Raw genomic sequence first — 23,689 nt, forward strand, 5'->3', positions numbered from 1 at the left:
TCATCCAAGACTACAGCTACATATTCAAATGGCTCCACAGATGCTAACGGCTCCACAGCCAATGGTTCATCCAAGACTACAGCTACATATTCAAATGGCTCTACAGATGCTAACGGTTCCACAGCCAAAGCTTCAACTGATTCAACTTCAACTGATGCAACTTCAACTGATTCAAATGGTTCATCCAAGACTACAGCTACTGACTTAAATGGTTCTACAGATGCTAATGGCTCCACAGTCAACGTTTCAACTGATTCAAATGGTTCCTCAATCAGCACATCAACTGATTCAAGAGATTCATCGTCCATGCATCTATCAAACTCAGTCACTACACAATTCTCCTCTTCATCAGATTCTGTTCCAGCATCTTCATCAAGTACTTTGCTGCCTCCATCTGCTTCTTCAGTCATGCCATATTTTAAAGGTGGCTTACTTGATGGTCAACCTAATTGGTGGTTATATATTCCAGCAGAATTTGGTCCATGGGTTTCTGTTGAGGTTGTTGCATCCTCCGCTGAAGCTAATTATGTGTTTACATCTGTGAAGACAAACATTGGTGAAAGTGAAATTTATTCTATGAAAAACGTTGCTCCAGGCTCCATTTCCGTCAGTGTTGATAATTATGTTGAAGGTACCTTGGTTTTTGATATTGCCTCACAAGCTACTGGTCACAAGCCATACACTAATAATATAGAGGTATCAATTAATGTTCCAGATGGTGGATTGGGTGAAATATCAAAAAGATCTTTGTTAACCTTTTCCTTTTCCAACATCATTGACGATGATGCTACATCTATATCCTCTGTTGGATCTTCTACTGCTTCATTTTCACAAGGTACGTCAAATTCTAATGGGCAAGATTCATCTACAAATGGTGAGTTTATTTCATCTATCAATTCATCTACTGCTACGCCTGGTTCCTCATCTCTTGAAAATTCGTCAAGCTCAACTGAAAATTCATCTAAAGGCTCTACTGGATCTAATGAAGCCGCCACATCAACTGGTTCTTCAAGCAACATGGTTACTCATTCTTCATCATTTGGAAGTACCATTATTGTTTCTTCTGCTACATCTTCTTTGAATTCAAAAACTGTTTCGTCACATTTAAATTTCTCGTCTATGACTGGAAACCCGTCCAATGGTATAAACCCAATAGGTTCATCGGATGCATCATCAGGTCAAACTAGCTCATTTGATTCCTCATCATCATTATCATCATTCAATCCAAGCTCTGCTCCATTCCCATTTGCTAGCACATATACTAATTCAGATGGCTCAATCACCACCGGTATCATTAGCTTTTACCCAACAACTAACTCAGATGGATCACTTGCTTATGCTAGTACTACATTAGATACAAGTAATGGTATTGATCTTATCAGTAATGTCATCAAGAAAGTTCAATCTACAACTGTTATCACTGTTACTTCATGCTCTGGTACACATCAATGCACATATGTTCCAATTACTACTGGTGTTACTGTTTTGACAGAAACTAGAGAAGGGAAAGTAACAGAAATTACCACTTATTGTCCATTAACTACAGATCAAGTTCAATCAGGTAAACCTACATCAGATCAAGTCCAAGCAAGCTCATCCACAAATAATGTTTCTGCTGATATGAACTCCACTGGAAAATCTTTTATTCGCTCGTCAACAATTTCTGGTGATGTTTCGGTTGGTGCAAGTGCTTCAACTTCTGCTTTTAAGATCGAAACAAATTCAAATGGTGAAGTCGGAAGTGATCCAAATCAAATCGCTAATGAATCTACTCAATACACTTTGACTAATGATAATGGCTCATATCATACTGATGCATACTCAGCCATTGACTCAAATGACAAAGTTTCCACACACACTATTACCAATGATACCCCATCGGATTATCCAAATTCAGCTAATGGTGTTTCTCATGCATCTTCTCATGTTTCTGGTGATTTTTCCACTGCTGATATTTTAATACAACAAGGTGGTGCTAATTTGCTAAATATTTATGGAACTTTGGTTTCAATTCTTCCTGTTGGTTTGATTTTCATTTGAATGTATTCAATCTATCATATTTATTAATTTTGTTTCTTTATAATCCATTTATTATTTTAGTAACGGATGATATGGCTTCAATATCGTCTGTTTAGTGTTTATTTTTTTTTTTTTACACATGGTTCGTTGCTATACAGATTCTGTTTGATTTCGTACAGGAAACTGTTAGAACCATCATGACTGCAAACTTTTTAATTCGTTTTGCTTCATCAGTTATGAGTTCTTTAAATAGAATGTTAGTGATTCAACAAACAAATTTATTGTAGATTTCAAGAATTATTAAATTACTCTGGTTATTCTCTCTTGTGGCTGTTGTATTTCAAAGGAAAACGAAAAGACTGCTCGCATAAATGTTCTAAAGCTTTATTGTTTCTATTGTTCGCGGGTACCATCTGTGCGCTTGAGTTTCTAACCTGGTTTTCAAAATATAGTAATACTTATTAGCCACAGAAATATTTCCTCCATATTATGGCTTGATGAATGTCAATTGATATCGCTCATTGTACTCATTCTCAATGTCGGATCGTCAATATGATTACGAATTGCTTGAACAATACTGGGCCCTGGCCACACAATGCACATTCACAACATTTAGCCACAGATAGTGGTACTGTGGGTCATGGGGCCGATAATTGACTTAAGTATAAATTGGTATGATATCCTGGATCTATATACGTGCTACGATAAACTTGCTTCATTTATTCATTAGAGGAATAATCTTGCAGATCTAAACATGTCTTTTTTCAAGAAAAACAATACAGAGAGAAAAGATTCAGTTGATACCATCCAATATAAGATTGATGATTCAAATGATATCAAGCCAAGCAATAACCAAGATGTCCAATCGATATCTAGTGACTTCAGCGAGGCGAAAGACTCAAAGAATCCATTCCATGATCCCCAAGTTGCCAGATACTGGGCCAATGTATATGATCATGCCAAATATGAATGTCGCCATTTATTTGACCCAAAGCTAACATGGACTGAAGAAGAAGAAAAGGCAGTAAAATGGAAACTAGAATGGAGAGTTACACTATTAGCTTGTTTTATGTTTGTTGGTTTACAAGTTGATCGAGGTAATTTGTCACAGGCTGTTTCTGATAATATGTTAGACGATTTAGGTTTAACTACAAAAGATTTCAACTATGCAAATTTGATTTGGAATGCTGTTTTTTTAACAGCAGAGTTACCTTCTGGTGTCATTTCGAAAGCAATAGGGCCTGATATTTGGCTACCGGTACAAATGGTTTTATGGTCAATTGTTGCTGCTTCACAGGCTGCTTTGAAAGGAAGAACGTCATTTTTTGTAACAAGGGCAATCATAGCTGCTTTAGAGGGTGGTTTCATTCCAGATATTGTTTTATGGCTTTCTTATTTTTTTACATCTGCTGAACTTACCTCTAGATTGGCTTGCTTTTGGACTTCATTGTCTTTATGTCAAATCTTTACTGCATTGTTAGCATTTGCATTGCTTAGAATGAGGGGTGTTGCAGATATGGCTGGTTGGAGATGGTTATTCTTGATTGAAGGATTATTCACATTATTGATTGGTATTGCTTCTTGGTTTTTAATGGTGCCATCTGCAGCTCAGACTAAGAAACCATGGAACAAGAAGGGTTGGTTTACTGATAGAGAAGAGAAGATTGTTGTCAATAGAGTTTTGAGAGATGATCCCTCAAAAGGTGACATGCATAATAGGCAAGCATTAAATTTTTCAGCTTTGAAAAGTTCAATATTAGATTATGATTTATGGCCAATATACTCACTGGGATTTATATTCTTAATTCCATCAACTGTGGTTAGTACTTACCTGACTTTAACACTGAAAGGAATGGGATTTAGTACATTCAACACTAATTTGTTAACAATTCCAAACAACGTTATACATATAATTTTACTTTTTGCAATAACATGGTTATCTGAAAGGGTTAAGAGTAGATCACTCGTGGTATTGATCAATCCAATCTGGTCATTACCGTTATTAGCTGTATTAACTTGGTGGAAAGGTACATATGATGATAAATGGGGAACTTGGATCGTTTGTACCCTTTTAATTGCAGTTCCATATATACATGCCATTAATGTGTCATGGTGTTCAAGAAATTCAAACTCTGTTAGAACTAGAGCTATATCGGCTGCTGTTTATAACATGTTTTGTCAAGCTGGAGGGATGGCAGCTTCGCAAATTTACCAGCCTGATGATAAACCATATTATCATAGGGGGAACAGAAACTTATTTATAATTGCATTGGCAACATTTGTACTCATGGTGGGTATCAAAGTCTATTATACCCTTAGAAATAACTATAAAGAAAGAGAATGGAAGAAATTGTCCCCAGCTGAACAAGATGATTACCGTCATAATACAACGGATCAAGGAAATAAAAGATTGGATTTTAGGTTTGATACTTGAGTGGATCCATAGATATATAGCTAAATTCTTTATACTTTATTATTCAATAACTTATACTCTGTAGACGTCTCGGAAGAATATCAATAGCCAAGTTTGAATTTAATACTAATATTAATCTGTCTATATAATCTACTACCCGCGAATCGATCGTGGCCAATTTTTTTGAAGTGTGGCTACATTTTCTATTACAATTCAAAAGGCAACCAGCCAGTGCTCACTGCTTATCTTTCATACTCATGCCCTCTTTCTGTTCCTATAGGCTGGTTGGTAAGCTGTAACTTCAAATTATCTGACTCTTGGTAAAATTGCATAATAGGGGTCCTATGATGACGTTTCACAACTGTGAGGAATCTGGAATCTGGACCCTTCAAAAAAGCTAGATCGGACATATATCGTATCTTAGAAAGTGTCAACGGTGCTTGAGCGGGAGATATTTATGAGCATTTATGGTGATTTTAAAAGGGATTGATATATGTACTTGCTGCTGACATGATGATACTTTAATGACACCAAAGGGCATAGATTACCATATAATGGCTGTATTAGCCTCTCAGTATTAATGAATCGTTATAACTTATCAACCAGAAACTGTTAAACGTTACTCAAAGTCTTGTCGTAGCCACACAAATACCAAATTTCTTGACTATTACAATGAATATTGATTTGGCTTTGCTGTTGATGATACTATATAAAAAGGCTGAATTGTATCTTACAATCAAATATAGAATGACTCTGTTTTCCATTTGGTATCATGACAGAATCCAAAGCTGTACCTTTAAAGGTTAAGGATGAGGTTGATTCATTGAAAAATACACAAAATCATGATGTGGAATCTTTGAATTCTTCATCTTCAACTTCTACCAGTGAAACTGATGTTAATCCATTCAAGGATCCTGAAATTGCCAAATACTGGGGGAAAGTTTATGAAGATGCTAAATATGAATGTCGTCATTTATTTGATCCTGAGTTTAAATGGGACCCATCTGAAGAGAAAAAAGTCATTTGGAAGTTAGAGTATAGAGTTACATTACTTGCATGTTTTATGTTTGTTGGTCTTCAAGTTGATAGAGGTAATATTAATCAAGCCTTGTCTGATAATATGTTAGAAGATCTTGGATTGACTACTCAAGATTACAACTATGGGAACTTGATCTTTAGAGCTTGTTTCCTTGCTGCTGAATTACCTTCTGGTATAATTTCTAAAGCTATTGGTCCAGATATCTGGCTGCCTGCTCAAATGATCATGTGGTCTATTGTTGCAACTTCTCAAGCGGCACTTAGTGGTAAGGCTTCGTTCTATACTACAAGGGCCTTGATTGCCATTTTGGAAGGTGGTTTCATTCCAGATATGGTTTTATGGCTTTCTTATTTCTTCACCTCAAAAGAACTATCAACAAGATTAGCATATTTTTGGACTTCTTTATCCGTTTGTGAAATTTGTATTGCCCTTTTAGCTTTTGCTTTGTTGCGTATGAGAGGTATCCTTGGTTTAGAAGGTTGGAGATGGTTATTTCTGATTGAAGGATTATTCACATTATGTATTGGAATTAGTTCTTATTTTTTGATGGTTGCATCTGCAGCACAGACAAAGAGACCATGGAACAAAAAAGGTTGGTTTACAGAACGTGAAGAAAAGATTGTTGTTAATCGTGTATTAAGAGATGATCCTTCAAAAGGTGATATGCACAATAGACAAGCTTTGACATTGAAAACACTTTGGAAATCACTTGCTGATTTTGATATTTGGCCAATTTATTTATTGGGTTTAGTTGCATTTATTCCACAATCAACTGTGAGTAGTTACTTAACATTGATCATCAAACAGCTGGGTTTTAGTACATTTAATACAAACTTGATGACTATCCCATCAAGTTTTTTCCACATTATTACTTTGTTGATCATCACCAAAATATCAGAAGTTGTCAATCATAGATCTCTAATAGTTTTGATTAATCCACTTTGGTCAATTCCTTGTCTTGCAGCTCTGAGATGGTGGAAAGGTACCTTGAATGATACATGGGGTACTTGGATCTTGGTAACTATACTTCTCTCAGTTCCTTATATTCATGCCATCAATGTTTCTTGGTGCTCTAGGAATTCAAATTCCATTAGAACTAGAGCTGTATCTGCTGCTGTTTATAATATGTTTGTCCAAGCTGGTGGTATGATAGCTTCTCAAATCTATAGACCAGAAGATAAACCATATTATAGACTAGGAAATCAAAGATTATTTGGTATATCAATGGCAACTGGTGTTTTGATTTTGGGCATTAAGCTTTACTACATGGCTAGAAACAACTACAAGAAAAAGAAATGGGATGCTATGACCGAAGATGAAAGAGTTGATTACATTCATAATACTACAGATGAAGGTACAAGAAGGCTAGATTTTAGATTTGCTCATTGAAAATAAAGATATTTAAGTCCATCTTTTAAATTCCCCTATATCTCTTCTCTTTCCATCTCCTCCAATTCTTGTATCCTCTCTTGTGACTTCAGGTCTCCATCTCCAGTGATCATAAGTCTCTCTATCAACATTAGCTTTCCCTTTTATGACCAACTCTGAAATATATTTCCCGATTACAGGCATGAATTTGAAAGCATGTCCTGAATCACCAGTAGCTAAAACTAACGAACCATCATAATCTGGATGTTCATCAATTAAGAAAAATCTATCAGCTGTATCAGTACACCAGCAAATTCTTTTCTTTACAAATTCTCTATCAGCATACTGGGGTAATGTGGCTCTCAAAATATCTCTTATAGCAACTTCAGCTTCATAAGGTATTTGATCTTTTGCTATAGGAACAGAAGACTCTGGATTGTCTTTACCATCAACAAAATGAGTATAACCAGGTTGTTCATTGGAAATTTTCAATTCATTATTTGAATCTGGTTCGAAAAAGAATCCGAGGTCACTATTAATTAATACTGGAATTCCTCTTAATGAATCTGCTTCTTCCTGTGATAATTTTATATGAGCATAAGCCCACGATTTAGCAAATAGTTGATCTTGGAATGATAAAACATTTATTGAAGATGCACCAGCTGAAATGATAATTTTATCACCATAATAAACATCACCTTGTTTGGTTTTCACACCCTTGATGCTCCCCTTTTCTTTTATCAGTTCATTCACTTCACCAATCTTGATTTTACCGCCTAATTTAATAATTTCCTCACCAGCTGATATCAAAGAATCTCTGGCATGAGCCCATCCACATTCATCTGGCTGCAACAACCCTTTCCAACCTTTTAGATCACCTGTCAGTGCTGGAATGATTTCTTGATAATCTTCTTTGGATGTGACGGTCTTGAATGGCTCTCTTCCGTACTCAATTTGTCTTTTATTTTTTTCAAGTAATCCTTGATATGCCTTTTCAGAGCTTGAAGAATAAAGAATCCCGGTTTCGTGATAATTCTTGATAAACACAGGATCTGTTTGCCATAGTTTCAATGATTCTTTTGATAATTCATCGTGGAATTTGTTAATATATGAAGATTGAATCAATTTGTTGACATCGTTACCAGCAGAGATTTCTGAAGGGACTGGGAATGGATCAAGAACTGTGACGTTCTTATAATTCTTTCTCAAAAGCCATAGAGCTGTTGAAAGGCCAAACGTTCCACCACCAACAATAATGATCTTTGAATCTTCTGGTAAAGTCATTGTTACTGTCCAAGAAATTTGGATAACTAATAGTAATTGATATTTTGATGTACTGTGAAGTTTAAGTATTAAGAGGGACTGAAAATAGTGGCTTCAAGATAAGGAAGGATCTACTATTACACTTCAAATTTCGGAATAATTTGAATTGCACACGGTTAAATGAACTCTTCTTGGTCACTGGATTTGTGGTTCAGTGTGTTTAATAGGTTACTGCATGTGGCATTCTGTTATATCTTTGGTTTTGTATACAAAATGTGCAGAATATTCATATTCAAATACTTTTGTTTGTCGCCTATAGATACAAAATCAGAAACTGTGGTATAGGAAACTATCACTTCAAAATCATGATATAGTGAAAGAATATTGATATAAAATCAGCTGTACGTTCTGCTTTGAAGGAAACAAATGATTAAAGCCAAGAAAACTTTCCAAGAATCATGTCAGAAAAAGATTTGGGTATAAAAGATCAAATTAAAGTGGATGTCAATGAATCAGATGGATCATCATCTGTTGCACTTGAAGATATCAATATCCCATTCAAACAGAAATGGAAGTTGTTTTGGTCTGCTAAGAATCCAAAGAATTTATCTGAAAAACAACCATTCTTTTTATGGTCTCCTCCTGGTCGTTCAAGCTATGAAAAGAAGCTTGTTTTCAAATTGGATTGTATCATTTTATCATATGTCTGTTTAAGTTTCTTTGTTCGTTGGTTAGATGCTTCAAACGTTAATAATGCTTATGTTTCAGGGATGCAAGAAGATTTGAAAATGCATGGTAATATGTATAATTGGTTAACTAGAGGATTCTATCTAGCTTATGCTGTTTCTGGATTGCCAATGACTCTATTAGTGACAAAAGTGAGACCATCAATTTTATTACCTACATTGGAGATTCTTTGGGGTATAGTCTGTCTACTTGTGATCACCTGCAAAACCTATAAACAAATTTTAGCAGTTAGAGTTATTCAAGGGTTTCTTGAAGGTGGTACATTCCCTATACTACACTATATTGTAAGTTTATTAATCTTGATTCTCTCATAAGTATTATATACTAACAAATTGAATCAGTTGGGTAGTTGGTATCCTAAAGTGGACTTAACCAAAAGAAGCTCATTATATGCGGCTTCTGGATCATTAGGTGCTATGTTTGGTGGTTATATTCAATCTGGGGTCTATAGAAGCTTAAATAACAAAGGTGGTTTACCAGGCTGGAAATGGATTTTCGTTGTTGATTTCATAATTACTATACCTATAGCCATTCTAGGTTTTTTTATTATTCCAGATACACCTGACAGACCTCGTGTTATTAAAGGTATATTATCTGCAGAAGACATTGAGTTTTGTAAAGAGAGAGTAAAAGTTGTCAGTGTAACATCTGGTAAAAAAGCTTTAGGATTTGGTGTTGTTAAAAAATTATTAACTTCATGGCAATTTTGGTTATTTTCATGGTATTATTTGATTGCCAACTTACCAAATGATGCTGGATCATACTGGGGTATTGTATTGAAAGAACAAGGTTATAATGTTTATCAAAGAAATAATATTCCAACTACACAATCAGCTATGAATGTTTTTGCATTATTTCTAGGTGGTATTTACTGTGATTTCAGAGGTGTAAAATGGGATGGTGCTGCCATATGTCATGGATTTTGGCTTGTGGGTATTGCAATCTTAGTAAAATATGATGTTCCTCAAGCTGTTCAGTTTTTAGGATTCATTCTTGTGGGGTTCACAGGTATTTGTACCAACATATGTTGTACTTGGGCTCAAGAGATGACAAGAGAAGATCCACAATTAAGGGCTGGAACATTAGGTATGATGAATTTGGCTCTAATTCCTGTGAGTACAGTATTCTCATTATTTGCATTCAATACTAAGTATGCTCCAAGGTTTGAAAAGGGAACTAGAATTTGCTTAGTTTTCTTAATCATCAGTTTTTTCACTGGATTTGTCGCTTTAGCGTTTGATCGATACCAAAGACGTAAAAGGGACCTTATTGAGGAGAAAATCAATGGTGAGACGCCTGAAGATACCGAAGTCTTCTGAATATATTATAGCTTAATTAATATAAGTGTTAATTTTGAAGTAATAAGTATTTCTTTATTGTGATTACTAAGCACGTCGTAGTGCTCTTACCGCTTTTCCTTTTATGAACAATTGCCATCTTTTTGCCCCATAAGATTGTACAAATATACATTGATTCAATCTATTGTCAACATTATCAACAAGTATACCCTATTTAACCACAATTATATTACAATGCCTCAAGCAGTCATTCCATTAGAATCAAATCCAGAAATTTTCACAACTTTTGCCCATAAATTGGGTCTTACTGAATCATTTGTATTCCATGATGTCTATTCATTAACAGAACCTGAATTATTATCATTTATTTCAAGACCAAGTCCTGCTGTTATATTATTATTCCCAGTATCACCAGATTATAATGAAGCTAAGAAGAAAGAAGAATCATCAAGAGAATTGAGTTTACAAGATGAAGAAGTTGTTTGGTATAAACAAACCATTAGAAATGCTTGTGGATTATATGCTTTATTAAATTCAATTTCAAATTTACAAGAAGATAGTTATGAACCAAATTCAAAAATTACAGAATTTAAAAAAATTCATAAAGATATTAGTAAAATTGAAGAATTAATTGCAAATTTAGAAAATGATTATAAAGATGCTGCAACATCAGGTTCTACAGAAGCACCAAATGCTGAAGATGAAGTTGATTTACATTTCATTGCATTTATTAAGAAAAATGGTCATGTTTATGAATTAGATGGAGGTCGTAAAGGTCCTCTAGATTTGGGTGAATCCAATGATCCAAGTTCTGATGATGTTCTTGGTGAGCCAAAAGTTGTTGAAAGATTCCAACGTTATAATGATTTATCTGACGAAAAAAACAAATTGAACTTTTCATTAATTGCTTTAGCACCATCTTTTGATTGAATTGTATAATTGATTGTATAGCTAATTTTATTTATGAATATCAAAGGGTCAAAACATAGTAAAGAATATCAAAATTCTTCTAATATAATACTTACCCTCAAAAACACTTCTCACACTTTCTCTCTAAATTTGCCCTTTGATATCCAATCTTCTATTAGAATTTAATAATCCTAAAATTGTACCTCTTGCATTATTTGTATTCAAATAAACAACATTATCTCCTCCTCGAAGTTCAACGAATTTTTCAATTTGTTTATCTTTAATAAATGTCATACAATCCAATTCATTATCAAAATTAAATTCTCTCAATAAAAATTCCAAGCTTAAAACTTTATATGCTGTACAAATCACAGCTAAAGCTTTAATTCTTTCACCATCAATAAAACATTTGAATAAATCCCTTGTTGTACCTTTGGTTTTGGAATATAATTTGAATAAATCATGATAATTATTGGAAATATGAGCTTTAAGAATTTGTAGTGCTTGAACAATTAATGGATCTTGTTTCTCCTGTGGAGTTAATTTCAATTTAATTAAACTAATAGAATCATAATTTTTAGTTAAAATATGATAAAGAATTCTATAACTTAAAAATTCTGTTTTATTAACAGATTCATTTAAATTAGACATTTGATATAAATTTTTCAAAACTGATTGGCATTGATTGAATTCACCCAAATCTTTATTAGCAAGTGCAATTCTTCCATGAGTTTCATAAACTCTTACAGTGAAGGGGTTTTCAAGAAGTTGAACACGTAAATCTTGTCTGATAGACTTTAATTGATCACAAACATAAGTATATTTACCACCATTTTTATATTTATCCAAAATAAATGTTAAAGCTCTTTGTAAAATGTGTTGAGGTCTAACTTTTGAAGGATCTGGTTCAGATGTTAATCTTAAATATGATTTTTCTAAAGTTTGACATGTACCTTTTACTGCTTTATTTCTATCACCTACGAGAACTTCATCATTAGCAGAAATTGGTCTAGGTGATTCTGATTTTAATTCTCTTTCAAATCTTGCAGCTCTAGCTTTCTTTTTTGAGCTTGAAATTAATTCATCTTCATCATCTTGACTATCAAAACTAGAACCACGTTTTAATAGTTTCTTTTTAATGTTAAAACTTGGTTTAGCTAATTTTCCAACTAATTCTAAAGAAGCAGCGCTGTTGAAAACAGGAAGCTCTTGCGATAGCCAATCATTCTCCCATAATACCCCTTGATTGTTAGCCTTCTCTATTAAAATCTTCAGTTGTAATTGCATTTGTGCTGTAGCCTTGGAATCAAAACGTTGAGCAGCAGCTTTTTCATGACAAACCTCTACAAATCTTGTCAATCCTTGAGGCAGAGCATTGGTTACTGGCTTGCTGATAGCTGGCTGTGCTGCTGGTCTTGACGCTCCCAAAGCAGTTGGTGTTACTGAATTATAAGTACTCATTCTGGGTATTCTCTCCTTATTCAATGTATATAGTGAAGAAAAAAAATATCAAAATATATCGTAATAACGCGGTTCTTTAGTATGGTTGTCTCTCTCTTTCTCTCTGTCTCTTTGCCCTTCAATCCCAATACGATTTCAAAATAGTTAGTATGTTTTTGTTATCTTTTGGTTGTTTTAACCGCTGAGAAATTGTTGTTTGAAAGGAGGAAACTAATCTTTTTTTTTGGGAGGTTGGTTTTGAATTTTGAAATCAAAAATGAGAAAAATCAGAAATGAGAAGGGGGAGAATTCGCGGAAATTGATTACATAATGATTACATAATTATAGTGATGAATAAATATATAATTCTAATAATTTATGTATAAATATGAGAATAACCCTTGTCTGTGTAAGAGAAGCCTTTGAAAGGATCGTTATCTATTGTTCCATTAGATTGTTTGATAATCATGCCATTCATTGGTGATCCCACAGGGGTAATACTCATTTCTGTAAATTCATTATCAAAATTTTCAGCCAATATAGGATCTGTAATTATTGGAACAATTGGTGGTATAAATGATCTATTCTCTATATCGCTCCAATTAATCTTTCTAAAGAATCTATGCTTTTTAACAGTTTCAAAATCTGTCAGTCTTTTATCTGGATTTTTCTTTAAAAGACGTAATAATAAATCTTTAGCATCTGCAGATAAATAAAATGGAACTTTAAATTTATTAGCCAATATCTTATCCATGATTCTCTTGTTATTATTACCAGTGAATGGTGGTGACCCTGTAAGCATATCAAACATCACACAACCTAATGACCAAAAATCAACTGCATAATCATATGGTATATCTTGTAAAATTTCTGGTGCCATATATTCTGGTGTTCCAATTAATGAAGTGCATAATTCATCATCATTCAGTCCAACTTTACTCAACCCAAAGTCTGTTAACACAAGATATCCATCTGAATCTAGTAGACAATTTTCAGGTTTTAAATCTCTATAAACTATACCAATCTTGTGTAAATGTTCCAATCCAAGAACCATTTGTGCTAAATAAACTGCTGCATTTGTTTCACTTAAGAACTTTTCTTGTTGTAAATGTTGGAAAAGTTCACCACCATCTAAATATTCCAATATTAAATATAATTTATCATTATCTTGAAATGAATAAAATAATTTAACTATAGATCCATGATCAATATTTTCAAGAATACTTTTTTCATTAATAGTTCTCTCCACGGTTTTAGATTGAATAATTATAGATGCTTTTTTCAATTGTTTTTGAGCAAATAATTTACCAGTTTTTTTTTCACGTACTAATAAAACTTTACCATATGAACCAACACCTAAAACTTTAATATATTCAAAATCTGAAGGTTTTGGTTTCCCAGATTTAACATCTGAAGTGACTGTGACTTTCACTGGTGATTTTGATAAGTTATCATTAATTGGGATTTCAGATTCTGAAGCATAAGAACTAATATAAGATTTTTCCAGTCCAATCTCCACAGATGTACCTAATCTATGACTCGGAGTATTTCTATTTGACGCAGTTGAACTTTTGCGTCTTCTATGTGGAATATCTAATGGTTCACTTATTGAAAATCTATCTTGAAAATCATTATGTAGTGTTTCTTCTTCTTCATCTAAGGTGAATACACTCATTTTGAATATTTAAAGAACTTTTGTAAGCACGTTTCTTTATTATATTGGAAAGGGCCCTTCTGGTGTATAATGGTTGTATGAGACTTGGTTTTTCTTTTGGAATATAGTTCACCGACTGTTCTATCTCAGTTCCCTTGGTATGTTCTATATGTGAGTAATGAATCAAGTTCTTTGTTGGAGTTTGTATGGCCTGTTTAGTTGTTTAGTTGTTGTGGTGACACCGATATTTTTTATTCTCTTTTCAGTTTCGCGGGTATTTATTTCTATTGTTGAAATTTTTGTTGATGATGATCAAGTTACTTTCATTTCAACATTGACTTAAGTGATAATGTTTGTGAGTAGCTGCAAATTCTTGGTGGTGAACAGAAGTTATATTTAGATGTTTTGTTAGTGTGAAATAATGATTTATTAGCAGTCAGTTATATGATATGAGGTTAGGACTATCTTATATATGGGGAAGTATTGGAATCTTGATCGTCGAGCCTTTCTTATCAGAAACGTTGAGTCATATACATATAAGTGAATAAATCAATGGAACTCAAAGAAATGAATGCATCATTATCAATCTCACCATATCACTTACTTCAAACTGATTATATTTGTGTGTTGTGAGTTATGATCGTTTTGAGTTACCTCGTCAATAACTTAAATGGGCATGCAAATTATATCACTGTTCTGTGTCTTTGGTAACTCGTGTCGTACTACAAAACAGTCCATGTTTTGATGAATGTATAGCTTATATGTTGAAATTCACTGTTATAGAAGTTTTAACTCAAAAGCACTTGTCTGACTTATGGAAAAACACGGCGTTGACCCCAGAAGAGAAATATATAGTCATAAATATAATCACCACCTGCTTTCATGATTCTTTAAATCAACTTTTGTATATTCGCCTTGAATATTAAACCAGCTTTGATTAATTTGTTTAACTACCTAAAAATCAGTTCCAATAAATCACCTTCACATGCTATTTACTTGTTGTGATCATTGTCCATTATTATATTTGTCTAATTAAGAGACTTTTTAGACCCGATCAGTGGTTAAATAATGAGACTATACTATGCAACTATATGCGTATGAACTTCAAAAAAGTCAACTGTAGAAATGAAAACTAGCCAATATTTTGCATTCAATTAAGCTTATTTTTAGGGTTATCTGATTGATCAATTAGATTATACAACGGTTTTAACTTTTAACTACCAAGTTCGTCCGTGCCTACATCGATTATTTGTGGATAGTTCAACGTTCAACATAAAGAAGGGGTTGGAGAACTCGATATGACCCAATTAACAGTATACACAATACCTATATATTCAAAATACATTTCTTTCTGGATGATACATGTACTTATAGTGTCAGCTTGTAATCAATCATTATGATAGTTAATTGGACAGCTTCCTTAGGTAATTGTCGACTCTAGAGCATTCAAAAAAATTTGGCGCTTATATCAGTTGTAAAAGAGGCAGATCATCTTTCTGCTGCAGCAGCTACAATTATTGTTGCATTTCAAAGTTTAAAGCATGATCAATTAACTGCCCAGTGCCCACTGCCGAAGTCATAAAAGTTTAAAGGGCAGCCTTGAACCCTGGACCCTGTTGGAGTACCATCCTGATCTTCCTGATCTTCCGGTATAAATCTTTTCTATTCATGAATCATGATGCTAACACATAAGTTCAAACATAATCATGATACGTTATTTTCACTAATAACCACGACATCGCCAATTAGCCAAAAGTCAAATCCCCAGAAAATAACCACTTATAAAAAATAAAGCAGCCAGTAAAGCGGTACTGTTTCTTAAATGGGCTTAGAAACGTTAGGATTTGAATTCGAGCCTGCTTTAAAATCTCATGTTGTAGTATATTTTTTTCAAAATCGGACAATATTTGATCGACGGTTAAACAGCAATTTGTTGTCAATTTTATCTAAAAGATATTTTTCGAGATCAGAGACTAGACTTGAATTACCGATTTCGATGTTAAAGACAACAAGTTACAACCCTTTCAATATACTTATTACAATTCACAGAAGTATCTGTCACTTGGGTATTGTTAAGCTCTCTCAGTGTTTGCTACTTGGGCTTTAAATTGGAATAATCATCTTTCAAATCACCTCATTAACTATAAACACTTTATCTGAAGCCGAATTGGCTGTTTTCCTTCAGCGCGAACCTCGGGGACTAATAATATTGAAAAATAATATCACCATGAAAAACTTTGCCCGACTTAGTACGTCTATCTTATGGAATGCAACACATGAGTGGTGAACCATTTCTACTTTGTTGTTCTTTGTGAAGTCTTCTACGGTCTCACAAATACAGGTTACTCATACCAATCAAAAATCATACTTGTGATAGATTGAATACTTATCGAATCATCATCAAAAGTGTCAAATTAAATCAAGACAAGATATTCACTTGACATGGTCTTGGCTCTTGGGACTTGTCAGTTACGACGTGCATATAGAATAGTGATTCAAAAAGGTACATGAACTGGAAATTTTCAATAAAAAATTTCCTTTGGAAAGAAAAATTTTCTAGCTTAAATTAATTATCGGTGTTTAAATCGATAAGCGTTGGACAAATAAGGTTTCTTTTTCGTTAAAGTTATCTAAAAGATCCAATGAAGTCGGGTGTATTCAAATTATACCATTGAAGAAAACGGATTGGATTTCCATATTTGAGGGTATTATCACTAAAGATTATGGCTATCCAGTAAATGGTGTTCAAAAAGGCAGATTATAACGTATTATATGCAGCTCCAAATTTTCCCACCGTATAACACACAGAGAAGTTATACAAAACAATGATCCCACAACCCACAAGACGGTTTTAAAGAGCATTTGGGTATTAATATGCATACTATTTGGATCTTAAAACCAATATACGGGAAGCTATGGAAGATCCATCATCAACATGTTTGAAGATTTACAAAACAATGATCATATAAAATGAATAGAATCCCCATATTTATTCACAGATCATTAATTTGTGTATATCTTTCTTTTTTGCATAATCAAACACAATGAACATCAAAACTTATTTATTGTTCCTCTTTGCATTCTTGGCAACTGGTGTTCAAGGTGAATCACCTGCTAAAACTGAAAAACTGGGACTCAAATGGAAATGGATGGTTTTCGCTTGTGATACAGCTTTAAGTCAGTATACTTTTGGTACAAACATTACTAAATATTATCCATTGTTATGTGGTTATGCTCCATTCACTGGTTCAATTGTTAATTGTATGGCTAATAACTTGGGTGATGCTGCATTTGATAAAGCTATAACTAGATTTCAATCAACTTGTGCAAACTATGGGAACCATAACTATACAGTTCCAGAATTGAAAGAGTTATATGAAAATGCTACTGAATATGCTATAAATTTGGATCAATTCACTGGGAATGTTTCAGAAACTGTTTTTTATCAACCAATTAACATCACAAGAGATGACGTTCAAAATTCATTGACTTATTATGAATATTTATATTTCAATTACGATGAAGGTTCTCTATTAGCTGGTATGATGTATGTCTTTTTCATTATTGTTTTCATTGTCTTTGGGGTTGCAAATTTCATCACAAGATTAGGTTTCCAAAGATCATTTAACAATAAATTCATCAACTGGTATCGTGCTAATGTTTCTATTCCAGCTTTATTCAATGGTAAACATACAGAAGCACCAACATTATGGAAAATATTTTCAACTTTAGTTCCAACTAGATCAGAATCCATCGTTGTGTTTTTATTTATTTGTCTCAATATTTTATTAGCAACTGTTCACTACAGTTTTAGATCAAAACAAGAACCTACATCATTACAAATAGTTGAATTCATGGCTGATAGAACTGGTCTTCTTTCTTTTGGTTTGATTCCATTATTGATTATATTTGCAGGTAGAAATAATATTTTAAGCTCCTTAACTGGTATTCCATATACCTCAATGATTGTTTATCACAAATGGGTTGCTAGATTTATGTGGATCCATGCTATGCTTCATTCTGTTGGATGGACATCATATGGTGTTCAAAATAATGCACTAGCTTATTATTATCAAGATGGTTATTGGAGATGGGGTGTTTTTGCTACTGTTATTGGTGCAGCTATTTTATTTCAAGCTTTCCATGTCTTTAGAAACATGGCTTATGAAACTTTTGTGTTTATCCATATTGTTTTCGCTGTTGTTTTCATTGTCGGTTGTTGGTATCATTGTTTGTCTCTTGGTTGGTTAGAATGGATTTATGTCTCATGGGCTGTATGGATATTTGATAGATTATTAAGAGTTGTTAGAATGTGTGCGTTTGGCTTTAGAAATGCTGAAGTTGAATTGATCGCTGATGATACTTTCAAAATTTCTGTTAAACATGGTAGATGGTTCATGCCATTCCCAGGGTCATTTGGTTATGTCTACTTTATCACACCAACTATGTTTTGGCAATCACATCCATTCACAATTGTCGATTCTGTAACTGAAGCTGATGTTACAACTTGTTACATTAAGACAAAAGGTGGTATTACTAAGAGATTAAACAAACAATTGTCAATTTTACCTGGTAATAAAAAAACAATTAGAATAAGTATTGAAGGTCCTTATGGTCATAGAGCACCAATGGAGAAATATGATACTGCTTTATTACTTGCTGGTGGTAACGGTATTCCAGGTCCATTTTATCATGCTATTGATTTATCAAAACGTGAATCTTCAACAAAACAACAAATAAAATTGAACTGGGTCATTCGTAATCCAGAAGCTTTATTATGGTTTGCTGATGAATTGAAAGTTCTTGCTCATACAAATGTTGAAACTAATATTTACATAACCGGTCATGCTGATTTGGATAAAATTGAAGAAAAAAAGGAAGTTGCAAGTGATGATTTAGATGTCAAGAAGGAAACAGAATCAGATGAATCCAAACCTGCAACATCAGATGAATTAATAAGTTCATTACCTCACATAACATTCCATCATGGAAGACCAAACTTGGAAGAGATTATTTTGCAAAATTTCACAGATGAATCAGGTCCTTCAGTTGCAGTTATGTCTTGTGGTCCTCCAAAGATGGTTGATACCATAAGAGCTTTGACTGCTAAACATTTACAAAAATCTAAAGGTCGTGTAGACTTATTTGAAGAGTTACAAGTTTGGTGATCGGAGTAGGATCTATAGTCCCTATTTATAATTTATTACAAAGCTCAAAGAGCTATATTATATGTATATATGTTAATATTATTCAATTTATTTAAAACTACTTTTATTTATATGTACATCAAGTATCCAAAGCTCAAAAATAAGAAGACTATAGGTCTAGGATGCACAAAAAGACCAGATGACTCGTGAATAACCGAAGACCGTTGATCAACTAGAAATAAGTCGATCCTCCGTTTGAACATCCAACTGATTAGTGAATAAATACGTACGCTGGAGTCTGGACGTGGAAAGGTCCATATTTCAACCGAGTTATCCAGATGATATGTATGTTATATTAGACCACTTGTCTCGATCATTCTTTTTGGGTCTAATTGTGAATTTTGTCTAAAGTGTCTCATGGAGGGTTCTCGAAAGTCCTTTAAACTCCAAACCCTGATCGTTTTTATGCATTTACAATAGATTTCATGAACAGTGATGATTTCATCCTTTTCAAGTTGCAGTTCCTATATATTAGTAGTGGTGGTCTGTTAGAATAGCATATATGAAAGAGCTCAGTCCAATCAGCGTCTTCCTGTTGTATATGACTTGAAAAATCTAAGGACTATTATGCCTTGTGTAACTTGTTGGTTGATGAAAACTTTTACTGCAGAAACTTATGGGAATCTTATATAACATGATCCATGAACCTTTATTGAATATGTTGATCTTGGATATCTGCTGCTGATTAAGGGTCCTAAAAGCATTAGACAATGAAGCTCTTTGATAAACTTTTTTATATATTTTTAATTCAAGCATTATGTGGAATATCATTAGCTTCATCTCCAACAAAGACGGAGAGAATGGGTATTAAATGGAAATGGATGCCATTTGCTTGCACCACAAATTTGAATAAATATAAATTTGGTACTAGTGTCAAGAATAATTATCCCAAGATGTGTGGTTATCATCCTTTAACTGCTTCTGTTGTTGGTTGTTTAGGTAATAATTTGGGATTTGAATCTAAAGGTTTTCAAAAAGGTTTACAGAGTTTTAATAGATATTGTTCAGCTTATGCACAAATGAACTATACTATGGATGATATGATGGACATTTTCAAAAATGGATCAAGCTTCATGTTGGACAAGAGTGAGATCACTGGAAATATGACCCGAATGATTTTTTATCAACCATTGAATATTACAAAAGCTGACCTCGCAGATATGCTCTCATATTACCAATATTTGTACTTTAATTTAGATGATGCATCTATGCTTGGAGGTATGATGTATATTTTTTTCATCATTGTCTTCATTTGTTATGGGGTTACAAACTTAATCAAAAGGTTAGGATTCCATAGAAATTTCAATAACAAGTGGATCAATTGGTATCGTGCAAATATTTCAATTCCAGCTCTATTCAATGGGAAACATACTGAAGCATCCGTTAAATGGAAAATATTTTCAACACTGATTCCAACAAGAGTCGAATCCATTGTTGTTTTCCTATTTCTGATGTTGAGTATTTTATTATCATGTGTTCATTATTCATTTGACTATCCTTCTGAAGGTTCAAGGGCTATCATAATGGCCAACTTTGTTGCTGATCGTGTTGGTCTTTTGAGTTTTGCATTAATTCCATTGTTAATCATATTTGCTGGAAGAAATAACATTTTAACTTCATTAACTGGTATCCCATTCACATCTTTTATTTTTTATCATAAATGGGTTGCAACGGTCATGTGGATTCATGCAATGATTCATTCAGCAGGATGGACTGCAATCGCCATTCATAGAAACTATTTAGAAATCTACTATAAGCTACCTTATTGGCAATGGGGTGCTTTCGCTACGGTTCTTGGTGCTGTTATGCTTGTTCAAGCTTTCCATGTTTTCAGAAACTTGGCTTATGGAACTTTTGTTATCATTCATATTATATTTGCAATTCTATTTATTGTTGGATGTTGGTGGCATTGCTATGATTTAGGATGGTTAGAATGGATTTATGTCTCATGGGCAGTTTGGATCTTTGATAGGGTGCTTAGAGTTATTAGAATGTGTGTTTTTGGGTTTAGAAATGCTGAGATTGAATTGATTTCAGATGATACTTTTAAAGTTTCAGTTAAGCATGGTAAGTGGTTTGTGCCATTTCCAGGCTCATATGCCTATGTTTATTTCATTACTCCAACAATGTTATGGCAATCACATCCTTTCACAATTATTGATTCAGCTATTGAAAAAGGTGTTACCACAATCTATATCAAAACCAAAGCTGGTATCACTAAAAGAATTAACAAACAATTATCGAAGGTTCCAGGAAACAAAAAGACAATTAGAGTTTCTATTGAAGGTCCTTATGGTCATAGAGCACCAATGAAGAAATATGATACAGCATTACTATTAGCAGGTGGTAACGGTATTCCAGGTCCATATTATCACGCTATTGATCTGGCCAAACGTGGATCATCCACAAAGCAACAGATAAAGCTAAACTGGGTGGTTCGTAATCCAGAAGCTTTGTTTTGGTTTCATGAAGAGTTGAAACTCCTTCAACATACAAATGTCCAGACAAATTTTTACATAACAGGAACAATACAAAAGAAGGAATCAGATAGTGAGAAAAAGAATTCATCTGGAGATGATAGTCATAGTGCAGAAATTTCTACAGCCAATGGATCAATTGATGGAGGAAATAATTTTAGAAAACTTTACTGATGCATCTGGCCCATCTGTTGCAGTAATGTCGTGTGGTCCACCAAAAATGGTTGATTCAATCAGAACTTTAACTGCTAAACATTTACAAAAATCTAAAGGTCGGGTTGACTTGTTTGAAGAATTACAAGTTTGGTAAATAAATTAATGATAAATAGGGTTTTTAATGCAAAATCTATAATAGACAAATGTGTGTAGTATTATATGTGATTTAGCCAACATTTACAGGACGAACCCCGATTACATTTTTAGGCTTTTAGTGAGTAGATACTATGTTTTACGTTTCAGCTGACTTATAGCAGCACTTCCTTTATACTTCTATCATCCATGGCGTAATTCTGAGCTCTTAATTAGTTTATAATGTGTATATATGGCTATTAGTATGTGTCTCGAACCAATATTTGAAGCTATGAATATTTATAAACTCAATTTTAAACCACACAATGACTGAAATATCTAGCTTATTACTGGAGTCATAACAAAATAAATAAATTAATATATTTATAGTAATTTGAGCCTTAAATAAGGAATTTTATTTTTTAAAAATTTTGAAGTTCTGAATTTTAATGACATCATAAAATTTATTTCTAACTTGAAATCAAAAATTCAAAATAAATATATTGAAATACACTTGTAACTGGAATTCGCGGATTTTGTTAGTAGACCCAAGTTTGAAAAAAAGTCCCCCATAGTTAATTTTTCATTTTTCAAAAATTTCAAAATCTCGAAATCCTTAACTATATTGGGAACTCAAAAAAATCGATGGGAGGTTTCTGTCTAGCGATTTTGCTCTGCCTAGCTCTTAGGGAGGGCTCCTTCTATAGATTTCAAGACTCGATCCGTGAAGAGTCAATTTGGACTTTGAAATTGTAAATTATGATCATACATGATATTAATATTGAACAACAACATTATCAAAGCCAGAAGCACCATGTTTGAAAAGTACCTTATGTCAAGTCATACACAAACATTCAGTGGGAATATAAGGTGATTCATTATGCCGGTTACGTCGTTATACATGGGTGTTGGGAGTTATAATATAGATCAATTGTGAATCTCACCGGTTTAAATTATAAGTACGCTGCAAATTGTTCAAACTTCAGAGTCTTAATTTCAGATTTTACTAGTCAACTACAACTAATAATTCTTGATTTCACTAATATAATGATTATTCTGATCCCATCACTTGAAAAAATGATCTAATAAGGAATGATATAATTGGACTACAACGTTTCATGTTTATATCTTTTAAAAGTCACCAAAGGAGCTAGTGATTTTGATTTTGATTTTGGTGATTACCACTTATTTATATCTACCAATATACAAAACTACCATGCAGCTATTTATCGGTTATTGTATATTTGATTGAGTTCATCTTTTTGAAACGTGCAGAGTCCAGACACGTCTATTATCAATAAGATAAGTTTATTATTTCTAATATCTAGGATTTCTCGAGAATTTATTGGAACTTATTGATATTTTTTTTTGGATCAACATCAAAAAAACTACTACAATTTAGCTGGATTAATTTTATATTAAGCACTAAAATATGTGTATATTATAAGTTCAATTTAGGACATCCTCCCAGTTTAACTGATAATTTGCATCAACAAGATCTGATGATTCCCCAAGACTAGCTGTATCATGGCCATTATCATTAATATCTCTAGATCTAATGTTGCTA

At 33.3% G+C, this 23,689-nt stretch overlaps 10 protein-coding genes across 10 annotated transcripts; 7 read left to right on the forward strand and 3 right to left on the reverse strand.

The window, feature by feature from the left end:
• Positions 1 to 28: 28 nt before the first annotated feature.
• BN7_851 (uncharacterized protein) lies at positions 29 to 2,040 on the forward strand (the record flags this gene model as incomplete). Its single annotated transcript, XM_011278464.1, has 2 exons — positions 29 to 115; positions 190 to 2,040. The coding sequence occupies 2 exons, from the start codon at positions 29 to 31 to the stop codon at positions 2,038 to 2,040; spliced, it is 1,938 nt and encodes a 645-aa protein (XP_011276766.1).
• Positions 2,041 to 2,773: 733 nt separating this feature from the next.
• BN7_852 (putative transporter) lies at positions 2,774 to 4,453 on the forward strand (the record flags this gene model as incomplete). The annotated part of the gene is made up of 1 exon (XM_011278465.1): positions 2,774 to 4,453. The coding sequence occupies one exon, from the start codon at positions 2,774 to 2,776 to the stop codon at positions 4,451 to 4,453; it is 1,680 nt and encodes a 559-aa protein (XP_011276767.1).
• Positions 4,454 to 5,204: 751 nt separating this feature from the next.
• On the forward strand, positions 5,205 to 6,860 carry BN7_853 (uncharacterized protein; the record flags this gene model as incomplete). Its single annotated transcript, XM_011278466.1, has 1 exon — positions 5,205 to 6,860. One exon carries the CDS (start codon positions 5,205 to 5,207, stop codon positions 6,858 to 6,860), a length of 1,656 nt encoding a protein of 551 aa, XP_011276768.1.
• Positions 6,861 to 6,872: 12 nt separating this feature from the next.
• Positions 6,873 to 8,123, reverse strand: BN7_854 (NAD(P)/FAD-dependent oxidoreductase; the record flags this gene model as incomplete). Its single annotated transcript, XM_011278467.1, has 1 exon — positions 6,873 to 8,123. The coding sequence occupies one exon, from the start codon at positions 8,121 to 8,123 to the stop codon at positions 6,873 to 6,875; it is 1,251 nt and encodes a 416-aa protein (XP_011276769.1).
• Positions 8,124 to 8,560: 437 nt separating this feature from the next.
• On the forward strand, positions 8,561 to 10,168 carry BN7_855 (putative transporter SEO1; the record flags this gene model as incomplete). The annotated part of the gene is made up of 2 exons (XM_011278468.1): positions 8,561 to 9,107; positions 9,213 to 10,168. 2 exons carry the CDS (start codon positions 8,561 to 8,563, stop codon positions 10,166 to 10,168), a joined length of 1,503 nt encoding a protein of 500 aa, XP_011276770.1.
• Positions 10,169 to 10,381: 213 nt separating this feature from the next.
• On the forward strand, positions 10,382 to 11,077 carry BN7_856 (ubiquitin-specific protease YUH1; the record flags this gene model as incomplete). The annotated part of the gene is made up of 1 exon (XM_011278469.1): positions 10,382 to 11,077. The coding sequence occupies one exon, from the start codon at positions 10,382 to 10,384 to the stop codon at positions 11,075 to 11,077; it is 696 nt and encodes a 231-aa protein (XP_011276771.1).
• A 123-nt stretch (positions 11,078 to 11,200) lies between these two features.
• THP3 (Thp3p) lies at positions 11,201 to 12,517 on the reverse strand (the record flags this gene model as incomplete). Its single annotated transcript, XM_011278470.1, has 1 exon — positions 11,201 to 12,517. One exon carries the CDS (start codon positions 12,515 to 12,517, stop codon positions 11,201 to 11,203), a length of 1,317 nt encoding a protein of 438 aa, XP_011276772.1.
• Positions 12,518 to 12,872: 355 nt separating this feature from the next.
• BN7_858 (AGC family serine/threonine-protein kinase) lies at positions 12,873 to 14,171 on the reverse strand (the record flags this gene model as incomplete). The annotated part of the gene is made up of 1 exon (XM_011278471.1): positions 12,873 to 14,171. One exon carries the CDS (start codon positions 14,169 to 14,171, stop codon positions 12,873 to 12,875), a length of 1,299 nt encoding a protein of 432 aa, XP_011276773.1.
• Positions 14,172 to 17,194: 3,023 nt separating this feature from the next.
• On the forward strand, positions 17,195 to 19,318 carry BN7_859 (Ferric reductase transmembrane component; the record flags this gene model as incomplete). Its single annotated transcript, XM_011278472.1, has 1 exon — positions 17,195 to 19,318. The coding sequence occupies one exon, from the start codon at positions 17,195 to 17,197 to the stop codon at positions 19,316 to 19,318; it is 2,124 nt and encodes a 707-aa protein (XP_011276774.1).
• An 839-nt stretch (positions 19,319 to 20,157) lies between these two features.
• Positions 20,158 to 22,008, forward strand: BN7_860 (ferric reductase family protein; the record flags this gene model as incomplete). The annotated part of the gene is made up of 1 exon (XM_011278473.1): positions 20,158 to 22,008. The coding sequence occupies one exon, from the start codon at positions 20,158 to 20,160 to the stop codon at positions 22,006 to 22,008; it is 1,851 nt and encodes a 616-aa protein (XP_011276775.1).
• Positions 22,009 to 23,689: the final 1,681 nt, after the last annotated feature.

The sequence above is a fragment of the Wickerhamomyces ciferrii genome, contig 00017, assembly GCF_000313485.1.
Source record: "Wickerhamomyces ciferrii WGS project CAIF00000000 data, strain NRRL Y-1031 F-60-10, contig 00017, whole genome shotgun sequence".
Classification (NCBI taxonomy): domain Eukaryota; kingdom Fungi; phylum Ascomycota; class Saccharomycetes; order Phaffomycetales; family Wickerhamomycetaceae; genus Hansenula; species Hansenula ciferrii.